We start from the raw sequence: 23519 nt of genomic DNA on the forward strand, positions 1-23519 counted from the left end.
ATTAAACCATAAGCTCGTTTTCATATTATCTATGATGAAGAAATCTCAGCGCTACTTTTTAGTGGTTTCCCCTTATGTAATAGTCTATCTTATATTATTACGACTATTACTATAATAATAATTATATATAATTCAATAATATATAAAAATAAAAATAATAATAATAATAATAATAATAATAATAATTAGAAGAAAAAGAAGAAGAAACATGTATTTAAATATATATAAGAATATACTTGTTTCAATGTAGAAAATTCGAACTTCATTTGAGTACTTTGAATATGCTCGGACAGAACGATATTCAAGATGTTCACCTCTCGTTCTCATTTATATAATTCTCAAGTTTGTACGCCATTCTTCGCATCCCCTGGAATTCTTTTCTTTACTTCCTTTTTTTCTCTGCGTTGGATCATCAACAACAAAGAAATCTACTTTTGGACAAAAATCGTAAACAGAGCCCTTTATTACTGACTGATGGTTAACTAGATTCTTACTTTATCAACAGTCGGTAAAGCATATTCCTATTTAACCACCAACCTGTATGGAAAAATCTTTTTAATGACCTTCGATAAAGTAGATTCCTTTATATCATAAGTCGTTGATGTAGATTCTTGTTTTACCATCATTCGATATTAAGATACCTATTTTATCGGGAATGAAAAAGATCTGCTATAGTAGATTTCGTCTAATTTTTGCCGTTTTATTTTTTGAGTAGATAATAGTATAAATAATAATTTTTTATCGATCAAGTACAAATATTTGATAATTGTAGAATTTTAGTAATCGCACAGATAATAGAATATTATTTTAAACAGTTGAAACAGGATATGCTTAAATCTATTCAATTAATTATGAAGCGATCAATCCCAAATAAGCGGTGCATGCGCATGAAAGAAATAAACAAGCATAATAAAACTACTCTTGGAAATTATTTATTATTACACATAATCTTTGCAAAACATCTAACACCTTCCAAAAATGTGATAAGATAACCTCGTATAAAATATCTTTATCTTTCGAATGAGTCTTTGATAACTAAAATCGGACAAAAATTGTGATCATTCATCATGTAAACTCTTGCAACGTATTATTAATAATCTACTTCATTCTCTTTTCTTGGAATAAAATTTGTTATTCTATAGGAAAGAGAAAAGATAGTGTCGTACATAAAAAATTATATTCCATTTCCATTATGATTTATAATGGATGATTTATAATACATAAATGTAATACAATTAAATGTTACATAATTTAAACTTATTTTTAAATTGTGCAATGTATATATGTATGGAATCATATATCCACTCGTGTTGGTACGAGTCCTAAACGATCTACTACATATTGTGGTAAACAATAAGTTGGATTTACGTCTTTCAATGGATAATCAGTATGCAATAACGATAATGCAGTAAGTCCAAATAATGTATGAAAAGGATCAGCGATATCACCAGGTCTATCACCAAAGCCTCCACTATCAATATCTTGACACGTCAAAACGTAATCTACCTGTAGTACAAGAAATAAAGATATTTGCACACCTTTTTGTTTTACTTAATGATATCATTTTCTTACATTAATTACTTACTAGACGTTTTTTATCTATCCAATGAAGACGATTTAAAATTGTGAGTGTAGAGAGAACCCACCAAGAATAACATACATCTGGTAGTTTTTCTGGCCTACCATTTAGACCACCAGATGGAAGTTGTCTTTCACATAACCACCAAGCTAAACGATCTGCATCTATTAAATGCAAATGTCCTAGATATAAAAAAATAACTTGTATATGAAAACTTGTATATACATATATGTTTTCTTATATCCATTGTAACATGCATTACCTGTTATCGATAAAAGTCCTACACAACAATAAACTAAACCAGCATGACTTTCAGATCCAGGCTTAGAACCAAATCCCCCGTCAAAATTCATACACTTAATTACAAATTCTACAGCCTTTTCCACATCTATAGCATCTAAACGATTCTGAAATTACAAGGTCAATATTTTGTAAAAGTTTGCAATATATAGAGAAAATAAATTTTAGATTTATAAATTTGTTATCACATTACATTAAAAAATTTCTTACCAAAAGTGATAAAGTAGCAATTGCACAGAAGGAAAATCTAGTATCTACTTCACCCCAGATATCACCAGTGAAACTACCATCTTGTTGTTGCCTTTCTTTAACATATTTAACGATTTTATCTTTATCTACTACATCTAATGCATCATAAAGGCATAATATTTGAACTGCACTAAGTGTATAAAGTAAATGTGGATCATGCTGTATGCTAGCAGAAATACCACCACTATCACTTTGACATTGTCTGATGAATTCTAAGATTTCCTCTTTATTGGTACGATCAAGTTTACCCATTAAATCTAATGCATTAAGGCCCCAATATATACCAGACATTCGTACATGTTCTGTCATACAGTAAGTCTGAAAAGTTAATAAGTGAAAATTCAACCAATTCAACCTTTGTTTAACCCTTGTTGATTGTAACATTAATGCATACAAGTTTCAGATAAGAATTTCAGTCACTGTAGTAGTTATTTGTCTTAAAATATTACTTATTGAGAAGCATCCATAATGGTGTATCCTACAAGAGTATCTAGCAGGAAGTGGCGCGTAGTGCCTAAAGGGCTAAATGTAAGTATTACTTACATATTCATCTTTATTGTTTCCATAAGCAATAAGATAATCTGCATGCTTTTCTAATAATAATTCTGGAACAACAGCTGGTAGTTTAACGTCATGCGTTATCATTGGCTATAGAAAATATAATAAAATTATGTTAATATTGATATACAAAAATAATATAAATATACAAAAAATATAAATATATATACTAACCATTTTGATATCATATCTTTTATATTTCACTCATATATTAAATTGATATTATATTTTCATTATTTTCAAGACTATTCATTTGATAAACAATCTCTCCTATTTAATATACTGTAAAATAACAATGATCAATTCTACAATAGACAGTATTACATAAACTATGATGATTTTTTTCACTTTAAAAGCAAAAGAACTTTGCCATTCAAAAGATAACGTTTCCTACACAATCCTCTAAAATGACTATTACGCAGAAAAATTACAAAATATAATATATTTAAAATCTTAAAGAAACATGGAATCAACCGTAATAAATTGACTACAATGAGTATCTAGTATCTAGAAGGCGAACCTGCCTGATGAAAATATGAGTATAAAGGTGTTAGTAAACAAATAAAATCACAGATTAGCATATTTGATAAAGTTATTAGGAACGATATTAATTACAAAGGAAAAAAGAATTATTTTGTATTTAAGAAATTCAATTGTTTAATTTTATGAAAATAATTATCGTAAATTTGACACTAGCAGACGATACTTGCGACAAAACATGTCGGCCATCTTTTGATGAACGTAATTATAATATCACAATGACCAATGAGAACGTTTTCATATCTATATAGACAACACAATTGGATAATTGAATTATAGAAAGCTATATGTATACTATAGTATTTTAACCAATGAGAATAAAGTATAAATATTATCAATGAACAAATGAAACATTAATAGGAATTAAAATTGGCTAAGAGACAGGCGTTTTAAGATGTTAAAATCTTTTATTTGTAAATAGAATATAATACCGTAAAGCTCCTACAGAGTAATTCGTATGTGGTGGAAGTGAGAAACCTTAAAGAGAAACAAAAGAAAAAGTAGGGATAAGAAGCGATTGGCTATGCGAGTCAAATTTAGCACGTGTATACGTTCTGTAGTATACGTTGAAACGTATAAACGTTGTAAAATATACGTTGAAACGTGTAAGCGTTGAAAGCTTATTTCTTCTATTTTATCAATAAATTTAAAAATGTAAACTAGATGTTCATAATTATTAACATACTTCTATTGAAATTTATATATAATCTGATACTTGAAATTTAAAAATAATAGTTACATATTATACGACGCCGATATAGAGGCAGTTATAGTAGCGGTCAAAATGGCGAACGCGGCTTGTACCACGTTTTCTCAAGACGGTCAATATTTTGCTTATTGTGGCAGTGATGGAAAATTGAAGATTTGGGAGGTAGCAACGAGCAGACTCAAGCAAGAATACGTACCAAATTTACATCTTTATTCGCCATGTAGTGTCTTATGTTGGATCTCCGTAAATACTCAGGCAACAAGCACGTCGGTATGCCATGTGGTTTTTATTTTTCAATTTAATTATGTCAATAAGTATATTTATTTTGATTTGCCATTGGTTTTGTATAATTGTTTCTTATAAATAATTTTTATAACAACTATGTATATATAAAGTTTCATTTCTTCGATAATTATGAGATTTTTGATTTAATAAATATTTGTAACAGGATAAATTTAGGTTATATTAGCTCTACAAAGAATATTTAAGAAAATCTATTTCATTATACTATAATGTATAATAATTTTATTGTTTCTCAATAAATCTTATATTAATAGAGTTCTTTGTAATATCATTTTAGCTCTCACCATGGAAGAAACGCAGAAGGAAGTTGATCTCAGAAGAAATAGAACAAAAAGGAATTATTGCTATGGGATCTGTAAATGGAAAGATCACTTTATATGATACTGCAGCTGCTACTGTTTGTGGTCAATTAGAAAATGGCCATTCTTCATGTGTAACAGCTTTGACTTGGTCGGCAAATTGTGGTTTATTTACAGCCGCTGATGATTATCATATAGTTGAATGGAATATTAAAGAAAATGGGATAAAGTGTAAGTGGAAATCTGGTAAAGCGAAAGTTACAGCCTTAGCAGTGATGCAAGATGGAAAATCTATGATCTCTGCAGAAAGAATAATCAAATGGTGGAATTTGTCCACAAAACAAATCATTAGGACTTTTACTGGACATGCTGGTCAAGTTACTTCATTAAATCCAATAACAGTGAACAAAAACGCCAGTTATTTAATCAGCGGAGCATGTGAAGATGGATATCTTAGTATATGGGCGTTAGATGAAGTACGTCATACAATATATTAGACTATCATTTATGTCAATAAAAATTATGTGAGATGAGTTATATAAAATGGATAAATTATATTTATTATTTGGTTTCATAGTTAATGTCTATAAAATTATTTATTTTATATTTTTCTTGTATTGGAATTTTTATCAATAACTAAGCAATAAATATGACTAATCCGTTTCATATGATTCATCCAGTATGATAGAATTATTATTAATTATATTGTTTTCAATTTATTTAGACCAAAAATGATAAATGCCCTATGGCTACATTAGCGATGCAAGATGAAGCTTTATCTGTTTCTGTACATGTGAATGAAGAGTCTCAAGTGATGGTGTTAGCCATTACTAGGTCAGGACAAGCACATATCTTTAAATATCAACCTAATGGACGTTCTAAGCCATTGAAGCCTACACTGACTATTGCAGTTGCTTCGGATGTACATCAGAAAGAAACTATACAACAGATTCCTATTCTTATGGCAAAATTGATAGAAAATGAAAAATTATTATTAGCATATGGTTCTTACATCAATCCGACATTTGAGAAAGTTACACCAGACTTTTCAGATAAAATACAGTATTTAATACGTTCTGAAGTAAAAAGAACAAAAGAAAGGAAAGAAGAATCAGTTACAAAAGTAAAAGCCACCATTACAGAAGATAATGTAGAATATCTAGCGCCTGGTAATATATAAATTTATTTGTTAAAATTTAATTATTTTCATTTGTTTAATTAAATATGTTTGTTATATTTAGGAACAGGGAGTACACCAATAAAAAGAAATAGAACCAGTTCAGCAGGCTCTCAATTACCTTTGAAAGATAGATTGGAAAATCTTAGTTTGAATGTAGAAACAAATGCTATAGGCAGGACTCCTTCGAAAGGAGCTAATATGATACAATTGTTAATGCAGGGATTAAACAGCAAAGATAGGACAATATTAAATAATGTATTATTTACTAAAAATGAAAGAATAATTAGGAACACTATTGCCAAATTACCTATCCAGGCAATAACACCTTTGCTTAAAGAATTATGTGCAATGTTACAAGGCAAAACATATCCGTAAGATATCTTTTATTGTCAATTAATTATTATTATGTTAATCGTAGAATATTTTACCAATTCAAAAAATAATGTATTTTAGGAGTAAGATTGCTACTATGTGGTTACAAATATTGATAACAACGCATGCAGCACACTTCCTATCACATCCAAATATTGGAGAATCACTCAGTCCTATTTTGAGTTTGATCGATGCAAAGCTAATGTTATTGACACAAATATCAAGATTAAGAGGACGCGTTTCGCTTATAACCGGACAAATTACCAGAAGCAAAGAAGAACAAGACAATAATATAATGGAGGACACTTTGCTTGTTTATCAAGATGCAGGTCAGAATTTATGATCAACATTTTATGTATAAAACATTTTGATTTATTATTATCATATATTAAATATGAAAAACATAATTTATATTTCGTATTAATTTTTTGCTCATTTTGTTATACACAGATTCATCTGACGAAGGTCCGGCTTTGGATGAGGTAGATTTAGAGAGTGAATCAGATGAGAATTGGGAGGAAATGTCCGATCAAGAAGAGCAAGAAGAACAAGAAGAGCAAGAAGAGCATAATGAAGATGACAATAAAAGTGTTATATCTAAAGACGAAAATGACTTTATAAGCAGTTGAATTTTTATTATCATTGTACGATTATTTGTCATAAATGATAAAGGTTTAATTTTAATGTAGATTCTAATATAAAATATTTATTTTTAGACCCAATTTCGAGTTCCTGAGAGCAGTGAATAGTAAATATGAGTGGCGCCAACAGTATGGTATAAAATCCTTAAATGGAATTCATCTACAAATTGAACCCCAAGATTGAAATTTAAGATGTAATTTTAAAATCTGTTTAAGGTTTATACCAAATAATTATTCATAATACTTATTGTAAAAACTGATACATAATGAAAACCACATGTAAAGCTCGAAAATGACATATTCCTACTTTTTCATAATGCCACACTTCTTAAATATATTACAAGCATAAAATCGAATTGTACATATTAAAGAAATATTCGTTTATCATCAACGTTTTCTTATTTTTCTTAATTTTCACGTTAACCTAAATTTTGATAACATGTGAAAAAATAAGACGTAATCGACGATAATTTTTGAATTTTAATTAATAAGTACTGATTGTATCATTTTTATTTGTTATTTAAATATTAAAGAAAATATATATGTGTGTGTATATGTATATATATATATATATATATATATATATATATAACTTTTATATTATATAAAATCCCGGTTATGCGCTCACAATGCCACTATATTTAAACCGAGGATTACCGTTTTCAAATACAAATAAAACAAATTAATAAGAATATCGAAGATTTGTATTTTTTCATATATCGAACTGTACGATAATTTGTTGAAATGTTGTGTCATTTAATCGTTTTTAACATTATTTTATTTACCGTCATTAATTATGATTAATTATTGAAAAAAATATTTGTATTTTTTCTTTAAATAGATTATTGTCAAAAGATAATATGGATGCTATAATTTCAATGACAAGTTTTCATTACATAATGTCTAAATTTTCTAATCTTCTAATCACATTGAAACAAAAACTCGACAAATTACGAATTGAAATTCGTGAGGATATAAATAACTTTAATAAAAATGATAACTGGAATCAACATATTGTAACCTCGAATCAAGAAACTGAGACTAATACGAAGATAAAATTATGTATACTTGATTTGGAAAAGCAATTAAACACATTAGAAAATACTTTTAACGTGCGTAATTTATTATTTCGATTTTATTTTCATTTTAATTATCAATCATTTGATGTAACATTAATGTAAAGTTATCAAATATCAATAAATATGCATCGTATTTCGTTGATAAAAATCTTGCCTCGATTATCAATCACGAAAAGTAAATTTGAAAAAGTGACATGACATAAAAAATATGGATATTTTGATATTAATAAATATTAATTATTTTTCTAGGATTCCTGGCTTCGTATCTTTTTGTATGTCAGTAATTACATGTGTACAGTTCCTTTAACCGAAGAAGTGCACGAAGAAATAACAAAAGATATTATTACAATGCATAAAATAACTTTTCCCGAGTACGACGAGAATAATTTTAAATAGAATGAAAAATATCTTTTAAAAGGTAACATTGTTTTCGATTTTATTATTTCCAATGATTTTTCAAAGATTTACAATTTTCCATTATTTAATCGTAATTATAAAAACTCAAGTGATTAATTTTACGTAACAGATATAATAAACTCCTAGTGGACAATTTATTCATAAACCTTTTAATAAAATAATACTTAACTGAATTGTGAATTCCTTTCATTTTATTTGCAGAATATTTTGATTTACAAAATGAAGTGATATATCTTCTAAAATATGTAAAATGTCAAAAAAGCTATTGGAAGAAGAAGAGTTTTGCTTGAATTAAAAACAATGGGCAAACCGTACATATCCTAAAAATGATTTTTCCCTTTTTTATATTTTTTATAATTAATTATCTTATGGAATGACAAACGAGCAATAAATCAAGCTGTGATGTGTCAACGTAATCATTCATTATTATTTAAATGAGGCTTAATTAAGTGTAGATAGTTCCTCTTCATCCATTCCTTTCTTTTCTTTTTTTTTTTTTTTTTTTTTCTTTTTCTTTTCATATAATTTTAATGATTAGTGATAAATGAAAGATTACGACGTAATCAGTCTTTTCCAAAAGATGTAAACAGGCAAATGGATGCACGATTCGAAAAAGATAATCACCATTTTACTCATATATTTATAAGAATAAGCTTAGAAAAGATATTGTCTAAATGAATTTATGATATTGTAGATTTTTTAATCATATAATTTTACATTGCCGAAAAAAATATCTTTTTCATACATGAGTCATAAAGAAATATTTTGAATTAAATCAAATCATTATTAATGAAATGTTTAATTTTATTAAATTTTTCATTGAAGGATAATACATCGGAGATTCTTGAGCATAGAATAGATGAAGTAACTTTTGTAAAAAGAAGAGTTATGAAGCGAAAAAGAAGAGAATTCAATTGTAAAAGTTCTCAATTGTCTTTTCTTTTTTTTCTCCGTAATTGACATTTTAACATAATCTACTTAATTCTAGTAAATTTATTAGCAATGATAATATTAGCGATGACTTAAAGAGAAATGGAACTTTTATATCTTTCGAAACTGTTTTCATGAGTGTTTTTCGTATAATCGTTCTTTACACTCTTCATTTTACATTATATTTAATTATAGCAAGATTTTACCGGATTCATCCTAACATTCTTATCTTTAACGAATTGATTTGAATTTTTTTAGCTAATGAAATAGCAAATTAGAAAAATGTAATTTTTAATATATAAAAATTTACAATATATAAGTATAACTTAATAATATTTATAGAAATATTAATAAAGTCATAAGACAGGTACGATATATTTTTTAAAGTTATATTGAAATATTAAAATCATAACAAATATTTATCGAATAGACACGAAATATTAATTTCATCAAATTTTGATTCAATGTTCTCATTATATACACATCTTTTAATATCAAGACAAAGTATTTTTCAACTTGGAAACATGCATGATCTATTTTTGTTGTGTTATTTAGTTATAAAACGATCAATTTCATCATCGCGACGAACGACGAACATTCTAGGTCACAGGTTACAATGATTACAAAGAAAAAGCACCGGTATAAAAGCGAGGCCCTGTGTTCTGATGTCTCATCATTCTCCCTAACCGTTGGGGTAAAGATCTCAGCCAAGAGGCAAGAAAAGGATAAATTATAGAAGGATGTTGAAGGAAGTGTTCTTCTTAGTTCTGACGGCATTATGTCTGTCGGACGCCGTCAGTATTAAAAGTCACGTTGCTGACATGAATTTCGTACAAAAGCAAAAGAAGATCCATGAATTATTGCTTTTTGTGAAACAAAACGTTTTAACTGACGTAGAATTTTACAATATTGGACGTAACTATAAAATCGAGAACAATGTGGAAATGTACAAAGAAAAGGTGATCATCCATCATGTTTAATTTTTTCATAACTGCTAAGATCATGAAGAACGATTGAACGTACATTCTTCATAAGTCTTTCTAATTGATCTCTTTTTTTTTTTTTTTTTTTTTAAGAGAGAATATAGAAAATTTGTAAGAATTTGAAAAGATTCATAGAATTATGACAGTAAGATTATTTTGTTTTACAGGATGTCGTCAAAGAGTTCCTTCATTATTACAAACGCGGCATGCTTAGCCGCGATGCCACCTTTTCGCCATTCTACGAAGAGCACCTTAATGAAATGATTCTATTGTTCAAACTCTTCTATAATGCTAAAGATTTCGATATCTTCTATAAGACCGCTGCTTGGGCACGATTTTCCGTAAATTCCGATGTCTTCACGCTAGCTTTCTACGTTGCCATTTTCTATAGACCCGACTGCAAATATATTATGCCCATGTTACCTTATGAAGTAAATCCAAATTATTTCTTTGACTCGAATGTCATTCAGGAGGCACAGCGCATCAAAATGATGCATGGTACATGGATTGAATGTTTTTCTTGTGTTACTATTAACTCAATTAATATTTTACATTCTTTATTTATTTATAGGTTTAACTTCTACTGGCAATATGAATAATACGGACATTTACGTAATCTACAGTAACTATACTAACACGTTCTCGGAAGAAAACAAATTAGACTACTTTACGGAAGATTTTGGTTTGAATACCTACTATTTCTATTTTCGTCAGATCTTCCCATTCTGGTTGAATAGCAAAGAATACAATATTCCTCGGGAATATCGTGGTATTTTCTACTTGTATGTCCACCAGCAACTGGTCGCTCGTTACTACTTGGAACGCTTGTCGAATGACTTGGGTGAGATCGAAGATTTTAACTTACAGAAAATATTTTATCCAGGATTCTATTCTTCTGTGGTATTTGGTAACGATGCCGTAATACCCCCATACAAGTCTTATTACAATGTACCTTATTACAAATACCAATATTTAAAGGTTTGTGGTATGCGATAGAAAACACGATATGTTATAACAATAATGATGATACTTATTTTCATTTCAATTCCTTCGTAGGAAATTGATACTCTAGAATCTCGTTTTATGGATGCCATTGATTCTGGATTAGTTTTAGACAGCAATGGCAAATTTGTAAACATTTATACTCCCGAAGGATTAAATATTCTTGGTAATCTGATCGAAGGTAACTCTGATACCTGTAACAAATATTACTACGGAATGTATGAAATATTGGCAAGAAATGTTTTTGGAACCAACTTCGATTATACGGACAAAGACAAGACCATGCCAAGTGCTATGCAATTTTATAGTACCAGCATGAGGGATCCAGCTTTCTATGCTCTCTTTAATAAAATCAATAATTACGTAGAAAGGTTAGCATTAAATATATCCATTAAAAAATATAATAGATATATAATCGAATTTAATTTGTAACTTTAGATACAAGAAACATATACCAGTCTACTCCCAGAGCGAACTCGACTTCCCTGGTATCAAGATTGAATCCGTCAATATGGACAAACTTTGGACTTACTTCGATTATTGTGATGCAACGATTAACAATGCCGTATACTTTAACAGTTTCAAAGAAGGATCATCCCTGTATATCAAGGCTCGTCGTTATTGCCTCAATTACAAACCATTTACTTACCGTCTAAGTGTGAATTCCGACAAAGACATCAAGGTTCTAGTCAAGGTTTTCCTTGGACCTGCCATAGGTCAAGACATGAGTTACCTCAGCAAATACTATAAATACTTCGTAATGTTGGACCAATTCGATGTGTTACGTTAGTAAATTATTTGATATTTCAATATATATTTATATAAATGCAACAATAATAGTGCAATAATTGTTATTTTTAATTAATTATTTTTTCTTTTTGCAGTAAAACAAGGTATAAATAATATCGAACATGCAAGCACTGAAGCTATTTACAAAACGTCTAGCGATAAGCTTTACAAAAAACTTCAGAACGCTGTCAGTGGTAGCGAGCCATTTACTTATTATGAAAAAGTCTACGCTTTTCCTGAACGTCTAACTCTTCCTAAGGGTAAACCCGAGGGTATGAAATTCAAGATGTTCTTCTATTTGAGTCCATATGACGAATCGAAAATGATCCACATCGAACTACCTATCTTCGGTAAAATGACTTACGACGGCAAGCCATTCGGTTTCCCTCTTGACAGACCAATGTACACCTGGAAATTCTTTACTCCTAATATGTATTTCAAAGACGTTTATGTCTACAATACAAAGGATACCGAAAAGTTCTCTAATTATTACTCTAATTAGACTTAACGGCAAATATATCTTTGGATGCGATTTTGTACCACGTGACTGTTAATTTGTAAAAAAATGTCAAAAATACATGTTAAATGAATTAAATACTGTTAATCCGCTATTCCATTTTCGAAATTCCTAACACCTTCATTTAATCAAGAAATTACCAACAATATCTATAATCTTTTAGCTTATAATCTGTTATCTTATAATCTATATTAATGTATAGATTATAGCTTATTAATTTTTTAAATATAAAACTTAATTTATTAATTAAATAATAATGATAATAATTATAAATATTTTATTAATGGTATCGTTATCAATATTTTAAAGTCGATGAATTATCTTGAGTATTAGAATTTTAACATTTTTAAAATATACATTTTAATCGTATTATCAATTGAATTTATTATTAATTATTCTTTAAAGAAATATTTATTTTAACAAGGAGAATAAAATTTAATTGATGGAAATGTAATTTTATCGTACAAAAACATATTATGATAATACACGTATTATCAAAATAAATGTAAATAATGAAGTATAATTATTATATTACTTCTTTCAATGCATCATTTATATATAATTTCTTTTTATATTACAATAATATATATATATATATATATATATATATATATATATATATATATATACATATGTATGTATGTATGTATCTATTTTTTTTAATAAATGCATGTATATGTAAATTGTGCGTTTATAATATTATACAATTAAAAGTGATGGGTATATTTATATATAAGAACTATACTTTTAATAAAAATTGATTAATTATTTCAATCAAATATTTTATATTCGATTTGAAAAAAAGGCATATCTATTACTGCAATTGGTTTTTTTTTAAATTATAACTTTTTTGTATTTAAAAATCATTAATCAGGGGGTCAGGTTAAATTACATAATATTAATATTTTTTAAAGTCTTATTTAAGATAGCAGTAAATATTATTAGATAGATTATTTAAAGAAAGCAATAAATATTAATAGATAATATATGCCAGAGGGAGTACTTAATTAAATAAAAAATGAAATAAGAAAGATAAGGATAAATATAAAATGAATGATGTTGTAGATGCACTTATATAATAATATTTAAAAAGTCACACATACATACAAAATTAGATTTGATGTTATATTTTTCTTTCGTTTTTTATTTCACTATTTAATATACTTAAGTGTAATATAATTCTTTCATCGTTTTTTCTTTTTTAATTTCATATTTTATACCGTCAAATTTAACCAATACATTATTATATCATACGGCGTTCGAAGTGTTTTAAAAAAGTTGTCGATTATATGTAATTCTTTTATATTTTTAATATTAAAACGAATAGTTCTATGACGTTTCTTTTTTACTTTCATAAAATTTAATATTCTTCTTCAACATTTAAATCGATAAGTTTAACTTGGATTTTTGTACATTTTCTGGAGTATTCTAAAAGAAATTAAAATGGATTAGCAAGATTATCGTCATATCACGAGGTCTCTGTTATATATTATGTCAAAGGGTATTGTGATTATATTTCTTTTTAAATTGACATAATAAAATTTTTTCTTTCTTAATTTTCTTTCGATATAAAAAGACAGTTCATTTGACGTAACCATTAAATGCGATTATCTTTTTACAAATATTATCTCATTCACTTATGTATCTTGTCTAAAGGCAAAGTCAGGGGGTTGTCGCCAGGTCAAAACTGATATTAAACATATTGTATGGTATATAAGGGACAATTGGCATCAGTGAATCGCGTTTCATCTCCGGCAGGGAAACACGAACGGATCTAATTTACGGCACAGGAGAAGAATTTTAAACAGGGTAAGAAGGAAAGGTGATAAACAATGAAAATAATTCTATTGCTTTTGGGAGCGTTTTGCTTAGCAAACGCTATCCCAGTTCATACCGCCGACAAAGCATATCTAATCAAACAGAAGAGTATCTACGAATTATTTTGGCACGTCGATCAGCCGACGGTTTATCACCCAGAACTCTATCAAAAGGCTCGTTCGTTCAGCATTGAGGATCACGTCGGTTCCTATGCGGACAAGGTAATTCGATCTTTAAATAAAGAATGTTTTCTTAATTGTTTATTAAGATTCTAAATTCTTTTTGTGTTTTTTAAAGACTGCAGTGACCGAATTCCTCCAACGCTGGAAACATGGAATGTTGCCACGAGGCCAAGTCTTCTCTATCATGTATCCTCAACTTCACGAGGAAACTGTTTGTTTGTTCAATCTCTTATATTCTGCTAAGGACTTTGACACCTTCTACAACACTGCAGTATGGGCACGATTCAATATGAACGAGCATATGTTTATTTATGCTCTTAGTGTTGCCGTTCTTCATCGTAGCGATACCCAATACGTTCGTCTTCCACCTCTGTATGAAGTCCTGCCAAATTTATTCTTCAACGACGATGTTTTACATAAAGCATACCATCTTGGAATGGGTGATACTAGTTTAAAAAAGACCGTAGGTGGTGTTAATTATCACGTGATTCACAGTAACTACTCTGGTTGGTATCTCGTAAGAAACGATGTACCTGAACAAAAGCTGACCTATTTCACCGAAGATGTTGGTCTTGGACAATACTATTTCATGAGTAGCCACGATTTCCCTTATTGGATGAACAGCGTTCAATACAAATTACCTACCAACGTTCGAGGTGAAATGTACTTATTTAATCACAAACAATTATTAACCCGTTACTATTTGGAAAGATTATCAAATGATTTGGGCGAAGTTAACTATGTTGATGTCAACCATCCAATTGTTACTGGATACTATCCAACAATGCACCATCACAATGGACTACCATTCTCTCATCGTGAAACCAATACTGTAGTACCACTTTCCATGCATAAACATGTACAGGTTGGTAAGAAAATTATTATTAGATAAAGTATAGAATTTATTCAATTATTTCGATTGCACAATAAATTTTCGAATTTTTAGAAAGCTGAACATCTTGAAACTCGTATTGCCGATGCCATTGATTCTGGTTACGTTGAAGATGTTAACGGTCAAAAAGTAAATATCTATACTGAGGGAGGTCTCAATATTCTCGGTAATATCATCCAAGGAAACGCTGATACATTAAATCCAAAATACTATGGACAATACGACCTCCTTTGTAGAAAGATCTTCGGACTCAGTTTGGAACCAAATACCAAATACCAAATTGTTCCTAATGCATTAGAAATTTTCAGTACAAGTACAAGAGATCCTGTCTTCTTTAGCATGTACAAGAACGTCGTCACCTACTTATTAAAGTTTGTATTTAAAGAATATGTTAGAATGAATGATAATTCTATATATTATATATTATTACTTAATGAAGATTGTTTATTTTAGTTACAAAAAGAACATGCCTAGCTATACACAAGAAGAACTTAGTTTCCCTGGTGTCATGATTGAATCTGTTGCCGTAGACAAATTAATGACATACTTTGATCACTTCGAATCTATGATCAACAATGTTGTTTCAGTACAAAATCACAAAGAAGCTCAATCCACGTTGATAAAGGCACGTCAAAATCGTCTCAATCATAAGCCTTTCACTTATCACATTACCGTAAACAGCGACAAAGTTGTAAAAGCTGTAGTACGTGTGTTCCTTGGACCCAAATACACTGTACATGGCCACGAAGTTGATATCAGTGAGAATTACATGAACTTCATAGAATTAGATCAATGGATAGTCGACCGTTAGTATATCGCTTATCTTCGAACTTTAATCTAATCTATCTTACAAAGAATGTTAATATCATTTCTATTTGAATTACAGTCAAAGTTGGTACCAATAAGGTCGAACGAAGCAGCCATGAATCAATCTACGTTGCTCCCGATGACGTTCCTAGTGAATTACTCTACAAGAAAATGCTGAAGGCAATCGATGGTGTGGAGACATACGCCTATACCACGAAACTTTACGGATTCCCAGACCGTCTGATGCTTCCTAAAGGAAAGAAAGAAGGCATGCCGTTCAAACTCTTCGTACACATTGCGCCAGTTGATGAGACCAAATCCTTCAAGATTGACTTGCCAATCTGGGGAACTTCTGTCATGGATGGACGTCCAATGGGTTTCCCATTGGACAAGCCAGTTCAAGCGTACAACTTTACTTTATCTAATCTTCACTTCAAGGATGTCTTTATCTTCCATAAGCAACTCGATGAAATGAACGTTACCGTCTAAAACATTTTTAATTAAATTGTTTGAATTTTTCATAAGAGATACATCAAAGAGAATCAAAGAAAAAGACTGCAGAGTTCTCCCTAAAAGCACGTGGAATATTTATCTCCGTTAATTTCTTATACAGACCGTTGAAATGTTTTCAATAAAATTTCCGATTTATAATTGACACCTTAAAGTTCGGTAGTTTTCTTTTTACGTATACTAGTCCTATTTTATTTTTCTTGTGCGATAACATGAAAGAAAAAAAACATAAAAATAGATCAAAAGATGATTTATGCATGTGACTCATCAGTAGATTGAGAAAAATCCGGATTCATGCAAACTACGGGGTCATAATTAACAAGAAGTTCATGCAAATGATTAAGCGTAAGTCTAGCTTTTATCGGAATTATGAGAGCGAAGATGCGATAATAATGATAGGTATGTTGTTATCTGGGACAATTATATCCAATTTTTTTATTATTGAGAATAAATATGCTGATAGAGCTATATCAGTTAATTACACATTTTAATGATTTATCTTTCAAGCCCAGATGTTCCATGAGTCCACCCCTTGTTTTGTACACCTCATTGACTGTTCCGCTACAAATCATACTAACCGCGTAATAGGATAAACTATAATTGCATAATGTTCATATTTATTTTAAACAAGGTAATCTCTTTATAAAAAGTATTGAGAATAATTTTCGATATATATGATCATTTATATACGCTCGAAAAATCGTATAATTTAATAGAATGTTTTTTTAAAGAAATTTTTGTATCATATAAATTGTAAAAAATACATTTTAAGATTGAATTTATGTCAGAAGTCAACTAAATATCGTCAACAAACTTGTTCTGATAATATATATTTACGCATTCGTAATTGATTCCATTTATCTTAATAACTATCAATTTAACTTTAATCTATATGATTATATGTATCGGATATTTTTTTTTAATAAAAACATTTAATACAGATTAAAAATGCTCAAGTGATTTTTTTTGTTATCTATTGTAGAAATTCGCCTCGTTTATAGATCTTTTCTTTCGATAAATATTTCGCTTATAGATAATTACTATACCGTTCAAACAAAATTGAAAAGTTCATTTATATTTATTTCACTTCGATTTATTTACATATGACTCCAACAATAAGAACAATTATTTTTTGTCGAAGTTTAATAAAGGGTATGAATATATTTTCCATTAATATTCTCCCTTAATTTTCATTTGAAAATACGAAGAACAAAGAAGTATTAGTTTAACAGATACTTTCCGATAGCATGCAGAAAAATGATATCAACAATCGTACCATTCACAAATCTCTGCCGGAGTAATCACTGGTAAACATGATCGTTAATACCCTGTATCATTTTTGTGCGTTCTTCCTTGCACAATATATGAGTCGCCCTTATGACCTGAGAAATGTTGATTAGGAGGTGAAGATACTATAAATGTAGAAGCATCCCGTTATTGCGCGTAGAATTAGCGGAGAAAATATAGCCGGTCACACTGAAAGTCTGCTAAACGAAATCGACCATGTACAGGAACTTGGCAGTTTTGGCCATTCTGGCCTTCTGCCTTACCTCCGCTGAATATTATACTGTTCAAACGGCTGACAAAGACTTTCTATTAAAACAAAAAAAGATATATAATCTCTTGTATCACATTTCTCAGCCGAGTATCGTCAATCCTGAATTGTATATCGAGGGTCAACAATATGATATTGAAGCAAACATCAATTCCTACACCAATCAAGTACGTAAACGATTTTCAGATCATATTTGAATTATCATATATATATATATATATATTCGAATCAAAATTATCATGATAGATAGACTGCAGAGTTTCAAATCTAACATAGATATAACATAAATATAGAACTAGATAATTGATAAAGAATTTATGATTTTACAATTATAAAGATTTAATTGAGCCTATATAATAATGAGTGAAATATTTTCAGGACGCTGTAAAAGAGTTCCTGTATATATACAAGTATGGAATGCTACCACGAGGCGATGTCTTTTCCATTTACTATCCTAAACATCTTAAGGAAGGGGTGGCCCTGTTCCATTTGTTCTATTATGCCAAGGATTTCGATGTCTTTTACAAAACAGCATTATGGGCTCGTATTTATGTAAACGAAGGTCAATTCGTTTGTGCCCTTTACAATGCTGTTATCCGCCGTCCAGATACCCTTTACATTCAACTTCCACCTCTTTACGAGATGTATCCCTATGCCTTTTTCAATTCCGAAGTTCTGAATAAAGCAAATCATGCGAAGCTCTACGGTAAGCTAGGTAAGGAAAACAAATCTTCGAAACTATGTTGCTTAAAATTTTGCAAAAGATTGATGGATCTCCATTTTAATTAAAATTTGATTTATTAATAATAGAATATAGAAGATTAAGAAATAGTTTTCAAGTCTTCAGTAAGCGATTGACCAAAAACGTTAAGAATTAGTTACATGTTATACAAATTTAGAAAGCTTAGATATTATTTTCTACATAATAATAAATCTCAAATTTAATTTCATGTGTATAAGTTTCTCGATAAAATTCATGATTTATCATCTGTAGATATTTATATATTTCAGATAAGCAGAAATTAACTGGATATGATACTTACATTATCCCAGCGAACTATTCCGGCTGGTATATAACTTACGAACATGATCAAGAAAACAAATTGAATTACTTCACTGAAGATATTGGCTTGAATTTGTATTACTTCTACTTCAGACAACAGTTTCCCTTTTGGCTAAAAAGCGAAGAATATCAATTGCCAAAATATCGTGGAGAAGAATATTTGTATGGACATAAACAACTTATGACACGTTACTACTTGGAACGTCTATCGAACAATCTTGGTAAGATAGAAGAATTCGACTGGCACAAAGAGTTCTATCCTGGATATTATCCAACCTTGACTTATCACAATGGATTGCCGTACCCGCAACGTCCATACATGAGTATGTTCCCGTCTTACAAATACAAATATATCAAGGTATTTATATCATTCATATTAAGCACATTACGCTATTCCAATGTGAAACATATGACCTATTTTTCTATTATTTTTAGGACGTATACGAGATGGAATCACGTATTTCCAGTGCTATCGATTCCGGTCTTATCATCGATAGGAACTCCAAATTGATTAAACTTCATTCTTCAAACGATCTTAATATTCTCGGTAATTTAATTGAAGGTAATCAGGATTCATATAACTACGATTATTATGGAAGCTTAGACTACTACATTAGAAAAATTTTGGGATACAACGTTGAACCTACAACACCATATCATGTTCTACCAAGCGCTCTTGAGAGTTTTGCTACATCCTTGAGAGATCCAGCTTTCTATCGGCTCTACAAGAAGATCTGTAATTATTATTACAGGTATTGTAGTTTGTTAATGAATATACCAGATTCGTTATTCTCGTTGAAATAATGATTATAATTGATTTCGATAGATACAAGTTACGCCAAGAGCCTTATACCAAAAATATGATTATTTTCCCGAGTCTCAAGGTTGAATCCTTTGCTGTAGACAAATTGATCACTTATTTCGATCAATTCGATACATCCCTTAACAATGGTTTGATGGTCGAAAACCAACAAGAAGCTGAGAGCTATATAATCAAAGCAAGACAATATCGTCTCAATCATAAACCATTCAATTTCCACATAACTATTAATTCCGAAAAAAGTATCAAAGCATCTATTCGTATTTTCCTAGGACCTAAATATGACATACATCGTAGATTCCTTAATTTCGAAGATAACTTGAAATATTTTTATGAGATTGACAATTGGATAACCGATCGTTAGTATAACAATTTTTATATAACAAATGAATTTTTACTAAATATCTTTTACTAATGTGAAAATTATTTCAACAGTGAATGCCGGTATAAATAAGATCGATCGAAACAGCAAGGACTGTTTCTTCTTGTCTCCTGATCCAGAACCGAGCGAAATTTTCTACAAGAAGATCGAAAGATCTTTAAATGATTCCGAAACCCTTAAATACAATGAAAGACTTTATGGATTCCCGGAAAGATTGCTTTTGCCTAAAGGAAGAGTAGAAGGTTTTCCATTATATATGTTCATCTATGTCAGCCCAGTAACCAGTGAGCCTCTTTTATACACGTCTCGTATCTTCGGTAATTACAAATTTGATAATAAACCATTTGGATTCCCCTTGGATAAGCCAACCGTCGATTTCCATTATGATGGACCTAATATGTTACTAAAAGATGTCTTCATTTTCCACAAGGACGAAATTGAAAATTTTAACGACATAGTTATTTGATTTATCATTTACGTAATTCATTAACAAAATGTTAATTTTTATTAATACATCTAATAACTTCATTTTTCATGCTAAATAAAATCTTATTTTATAAAAACGCAAAAGAAAAATACTTAATTTAAATTTATACACCTTATCGTTTAAAATATTCTTAAAATAATTTATCGTATTTATGTAGTAATCGTATAAGGGACCTCATAAAGTGATAGATACAAAAGGGAAGAATTTAACAAATACAACTTAAATTTAATTAATAAAAATTAGGGGCAATAAAATCAAAATAGTAACAGATACATTTAAGGCTGTTTATTACCTTTGATTTTATAATGGTTTATGCCAATAATTAATACAAAGCCTAAAACTCCCAAAGAGGAAAGACATTTCGGTACGCGGATTTTAGAGTAGAGTCACCGTGGATCTCCATAAATACCAATTTTCACACAGTGAGATATGGATCGGTATTATTTGCGATATATATTGGATTGTCGTAAGTTTATAACAATTTTTGGTAGGTAACGTAAGGACAAAATCGACACGAACTTTACAGACAATCCAATAGAATTTTAAATTTAGATCATATGCATATATATGTATAGTAAAGTACTACCGAGCGAATGGCTGGATGTCTTTATGTGTTTCCAAAATGTTTTCTTTTCATATCTAATTAGACATTGAAGTACTCATATTTTACATTCCTAAACATACTTTTGTATGGAATGAATAATTCAATGATTATTACTCTATTATTTTATTAAGTACTAATTATAAACATTTACAAAATGTAATAATTCAATTCGATTTAGTTTAAGGTAAAGAATTGTCGCTGAAGTTGAATAGGCTACGAGTATAAGATAGCAAACAGACAGGAAATTTTCAATCTAATGCCGAGAAAGTTAGCGACATCTAGATGAGTTGCGTCAACCAATTGATATGTTTGGATGATCGCACTGAGTATTGAAAAGTATATGAACAAATATATAAAGAAGAAACCGAAAAACTCTACTATTTTAATTTTTATTTATAAATATTATTCGTCATTATAAATATTTGGTTATTTATTCTTTCATTTTACATTATATCTATGGAATTATATATAAGGGGAGTTACTAGGTAAAGTATTCGAAAATCTTTTCTCCGTGTTGGTAATTTTTATAAACTTTACGGACAGTTCGTAAATTTTCACTACTCAATATAGTTACAAGAAAACGTCCAGTCTTTTAAAAATGGCGTCATCCATGATGGCTGCCGCCACTGTTCGAGCTGTCAAAGGAAGAAAAATTCTTTCTACGCGAGCAGCACTTACATTAGTTAGTATTTAAATAATTAGAAATTTATTTTAAGCTTTTAAATAAAATTTATGAAAATGGTTTCAAATTTATTCAATTGTACAAAAAATAGAAATAATCTAACCTATACCTTTATTACTTTAGTATTAACATGAAAAGAATAAAAACAAAAATATACTATTTTGCAGCAATTGTTTTTTTAATGTGTATAATAATAGATCTTTATTGTACAAAATTTACTTGTCATCTGATAATATAAAATATGTCAAGTTACAATAATGCCAATTTTAAGAAACAAAATTTGATTTATAGATTAGTTAAATCTATGTATTTTCTTTTTTTAGACACCTAATGCTGTTAAAAAGATTAAAGAAATTTTGGAAAATAAATCAGAATATGTAAGTATATATTTTGTATTTTTTGTATTTTATAAATTTTTATATAATATTGTATATTAGAATATACTATTGTAATAAAATATAAGCCTACAGTCTTATATTATATATATATATTTTATATTTTTTTAAGTGGAACTTTATCCTAATTATTCGTAATTTTAATTAGTATATTCATTCTTTATCTCCTTAATCTCTATCTATGGTTTAATATTTATAGATTGGTCTCAAAGTCGGTGTAAAACAACGAGGCTGCAATGGATTAAGTTATACATTAGATTATGTGAAAGAAAAAAGTCAGCTAGATGAAGAAGTTGTACAAGATGGAGTTCGTATAATAATAGATAAGAAGGCTCAATTATCGCTTCTCGGAACAGAAATGGATTATATTGAGAACAAATTAAGTTCTGAGTTTGTGTTTAACAATCCAAATATCAAAGGGACATGTGGGTGCGGAGAAAGTTTTTCTGTTTAGTCGTTATTAGTGTTTTTCGATAGTCACATTTTAAATTGTATATTTTATTGTAATATGAAACACATGAAGTGATTGAATTAGATTCAATTACATTTATATTTTTGGAAATCAAAATTATTAGAGCAGACACATATGGTTACTTTAAAATTATAGAAACGTGAGTTTATTTTATTGCTATATTTTACTCACTTAATATATCTGACTGAAGGAAATTTTCAATTCGAATTGTGATCTGCATTATTCTGTGTTCAAATAAACCTAATATCATTTATTTTTAAGGTTTTTCTTTAATTCAAAATGTAATGTTATTTTATGGTATATAAAAGACTTCTATTTATAGTAGTACAAAAAATTTTAGGTTATATTTCCTTATGTATATATGTAAAACTTTACTCATTTAAGAGGCATAAATAAATATAAA

At 29.0% G+C, this 23519-nt stretch overlaps 6 protein-coding genes across 9 annotated transcripts; 5 read left to right on the forward strand and 1 right to left on the reverse strand.

Moving 5' to 3' along the window:
* Positions 1 to 948: 948 nt before the first annotated feature.
* betaggt-II (geranylgeranyl transferase type-2 subunit beta) lies at positions 949 to 3165 on the reverse strand. 3 transcript variants are annotated; one of them, XM_035865574.2, is made up of 6 exons: positions 2861 to 3165; positions 2672 to 2776; positions 2090 to 2446; positions 1842 to 1986; positions 1586 to 1743; positions 949 to 1506 (listed from the first exon to the last, which is right to left on the reverse strand). In XM_035865574.2, the coding sequence occupies exons 1-6, from the start codon at positions 2861 to 2863 to the stop codon at positions 1294 to 1296; spliced, it is 981 nt and encodes a 326-aa protein (XP_035721467.1). In that variant the 5' UTR covers positions 2864 to 3165; the 3' UTR covers positions 949 to 1293. The 3 variants fall into 3 exon arrangements, with proteins under 3 accessions (XP_035721467.1, XP_035721468.1, XP_035721466.1); XM_035865573.2 differs by having other exon boundaries at positions 976 to 1506; positions 1586 to 1761; XM_035865575.2 differs by lacking the exons at positions 2672 to 2776; positions 2861 to 3165 and adding an exon at positions 2523 to 2606 and having other exon boundaries at positions 974 to 1506; positions 1586 to 1761.
* Positions 3166 to 3653: 488 nt separating this feature from the next.
* Positions 3654 to 7096, forward strand: LOC118441309 (WD repeat-containing protein 43). Of its 2 annotated transcripts, XM_035865520.2 has the most exons (8): positions 3654 to 3831; positions 3988 to 4205; positions 4516 to 5013; positions 5262 to 5706; positions 5779 to 6088; positions 6171 to 6418; positions 6540 to 6733; positions 6806 to 7096. In XM_035865520.2, the coding sequence occupies exons 2-7, from the start codon at positions 4011 to 4013 to the stop codon at positions 6716 to 6718; spliced, it is 1875 nt and encodes a 624-aa protein (XP_035721413.1). In that variant the 5' UTR covers positions 3654 to 3831; positions 3988 to 4010; the 3' UTR covers positions 6719 to 6733; positions 6806 to 7096. The 2 variants fall into 2 exon arrangements, with proteins under 2 accessions (XP_035721413.1, XP_035721411.1); XM_035865518.2 differs by having other exon boundaries at positions 3654 to 4205.
* A 2753-nt stretch (positions 7097 to 9849) lies between these two features.
* On the forward strand, positions 9850 to 12546 carry Hex70c (hexamerin 70c). Its single transcript, XM_085660129.1, has 6 exons — positions 9850 to 10115; positions 10307 to 10637; positions 10711 to 11117; positions 11196 to 11512; positions 11580 to 11926; positions 12026 to 12546. The coding sequence occupies exons 1-6, from the start codon at positions 9897 to 9899 to the stop codon at positions 12430 to 12432; spliced, it is 2028 nt and encodes a 675-aa protein (XP_085516255.1). The 5' UTR covers positions 9850 to 9896; the 3' UTR covers positions 12433 to 12546.
* Positions 12547 to 14201: 1655 nt separating this feature from the next.
* On the forward strand, positions 14202 to 17314 carry HEX70b (hexamerin 70b). Its single transcript, XM_035865445.2, has 5 exons — positions 14202 to 14486; positions 14563 to 15312; positions 15394 to 15710; positions 15793 to 16145; positions 16226 to 17314. The coding sequence occupies exons 1-5, from the start codon at positions 14280 to 14282 to the stop codon at positions 16633 to 16635; spliced, it is 2037 nt and encodes a 678-aa protein (XP_035721338.1). The 5' UTR covers positions 14202 to 14279; the 3' UTR covers positions 16636 to 17314.
* Positions 17315 to 18084: 770 nt separating this feature from the next.
* Positions 18085 to 21052, forward strand: Hex70a (hexamerin 70a). Its single transcript, XM_035865854.2, has 6 exons — positions 18085 to 18378; positions 18590 to 18926; positions 19223 to 19632; positions 19710 to 20026; positions 20101 to 20453; positions 20530 to 21052. Exons 1-6 carry the CDS (start codon positions 18160 to 18162, stop codon positions 20940 to 20942), a joined length of 2049 nt encoding a protein of 682 aa, XP_035721747.2. The 5' UTR covers positions 18085 to 18159; the 3' UTR covers positions 20943 to 21052.
* A 984-nt stretch (positions 21053 to 22036) lies between these two features.
* Positions 22037 to 23458, forward strand: MagR (Iron-sulfur cluster assembly 1 homolog MagR). Its single transcript, XM_085660239.1, has 3 exons — positions 22037 to 22249; positions 22573 to 22626; positions 22844 to 23458. The coding sequence occupies exons 1-3, from the start codon at positions 22166 to 22168 to the stop codon at positions 23096 to 23098; spliced, it is 393 nt and encodes a 130-aa protein (XP_085516365.1). The 5' UTR covers positions 22037 to 22165; the 3' UTR covers positions 23099 to 23458.
* Positions 23459 to 23519: the final 61 nt, after the last annotated feature.

The sequence above is a fragment of the Vespa mandarinia genome, chromosome 11 (assembly GCF_050613455.1).
Source record: "Vespa mandarinia isolate Hongniang chromosome 11, ASM5061345v1, whole genome shotgun sequence".
In the NCBI taxonomy this organism is placed as follows: Eukaryota; Metazoa; Arthropoda; class Insecta; order Hymenoptera; family Vespidae; genus Vespa; species Vespa mandarinia.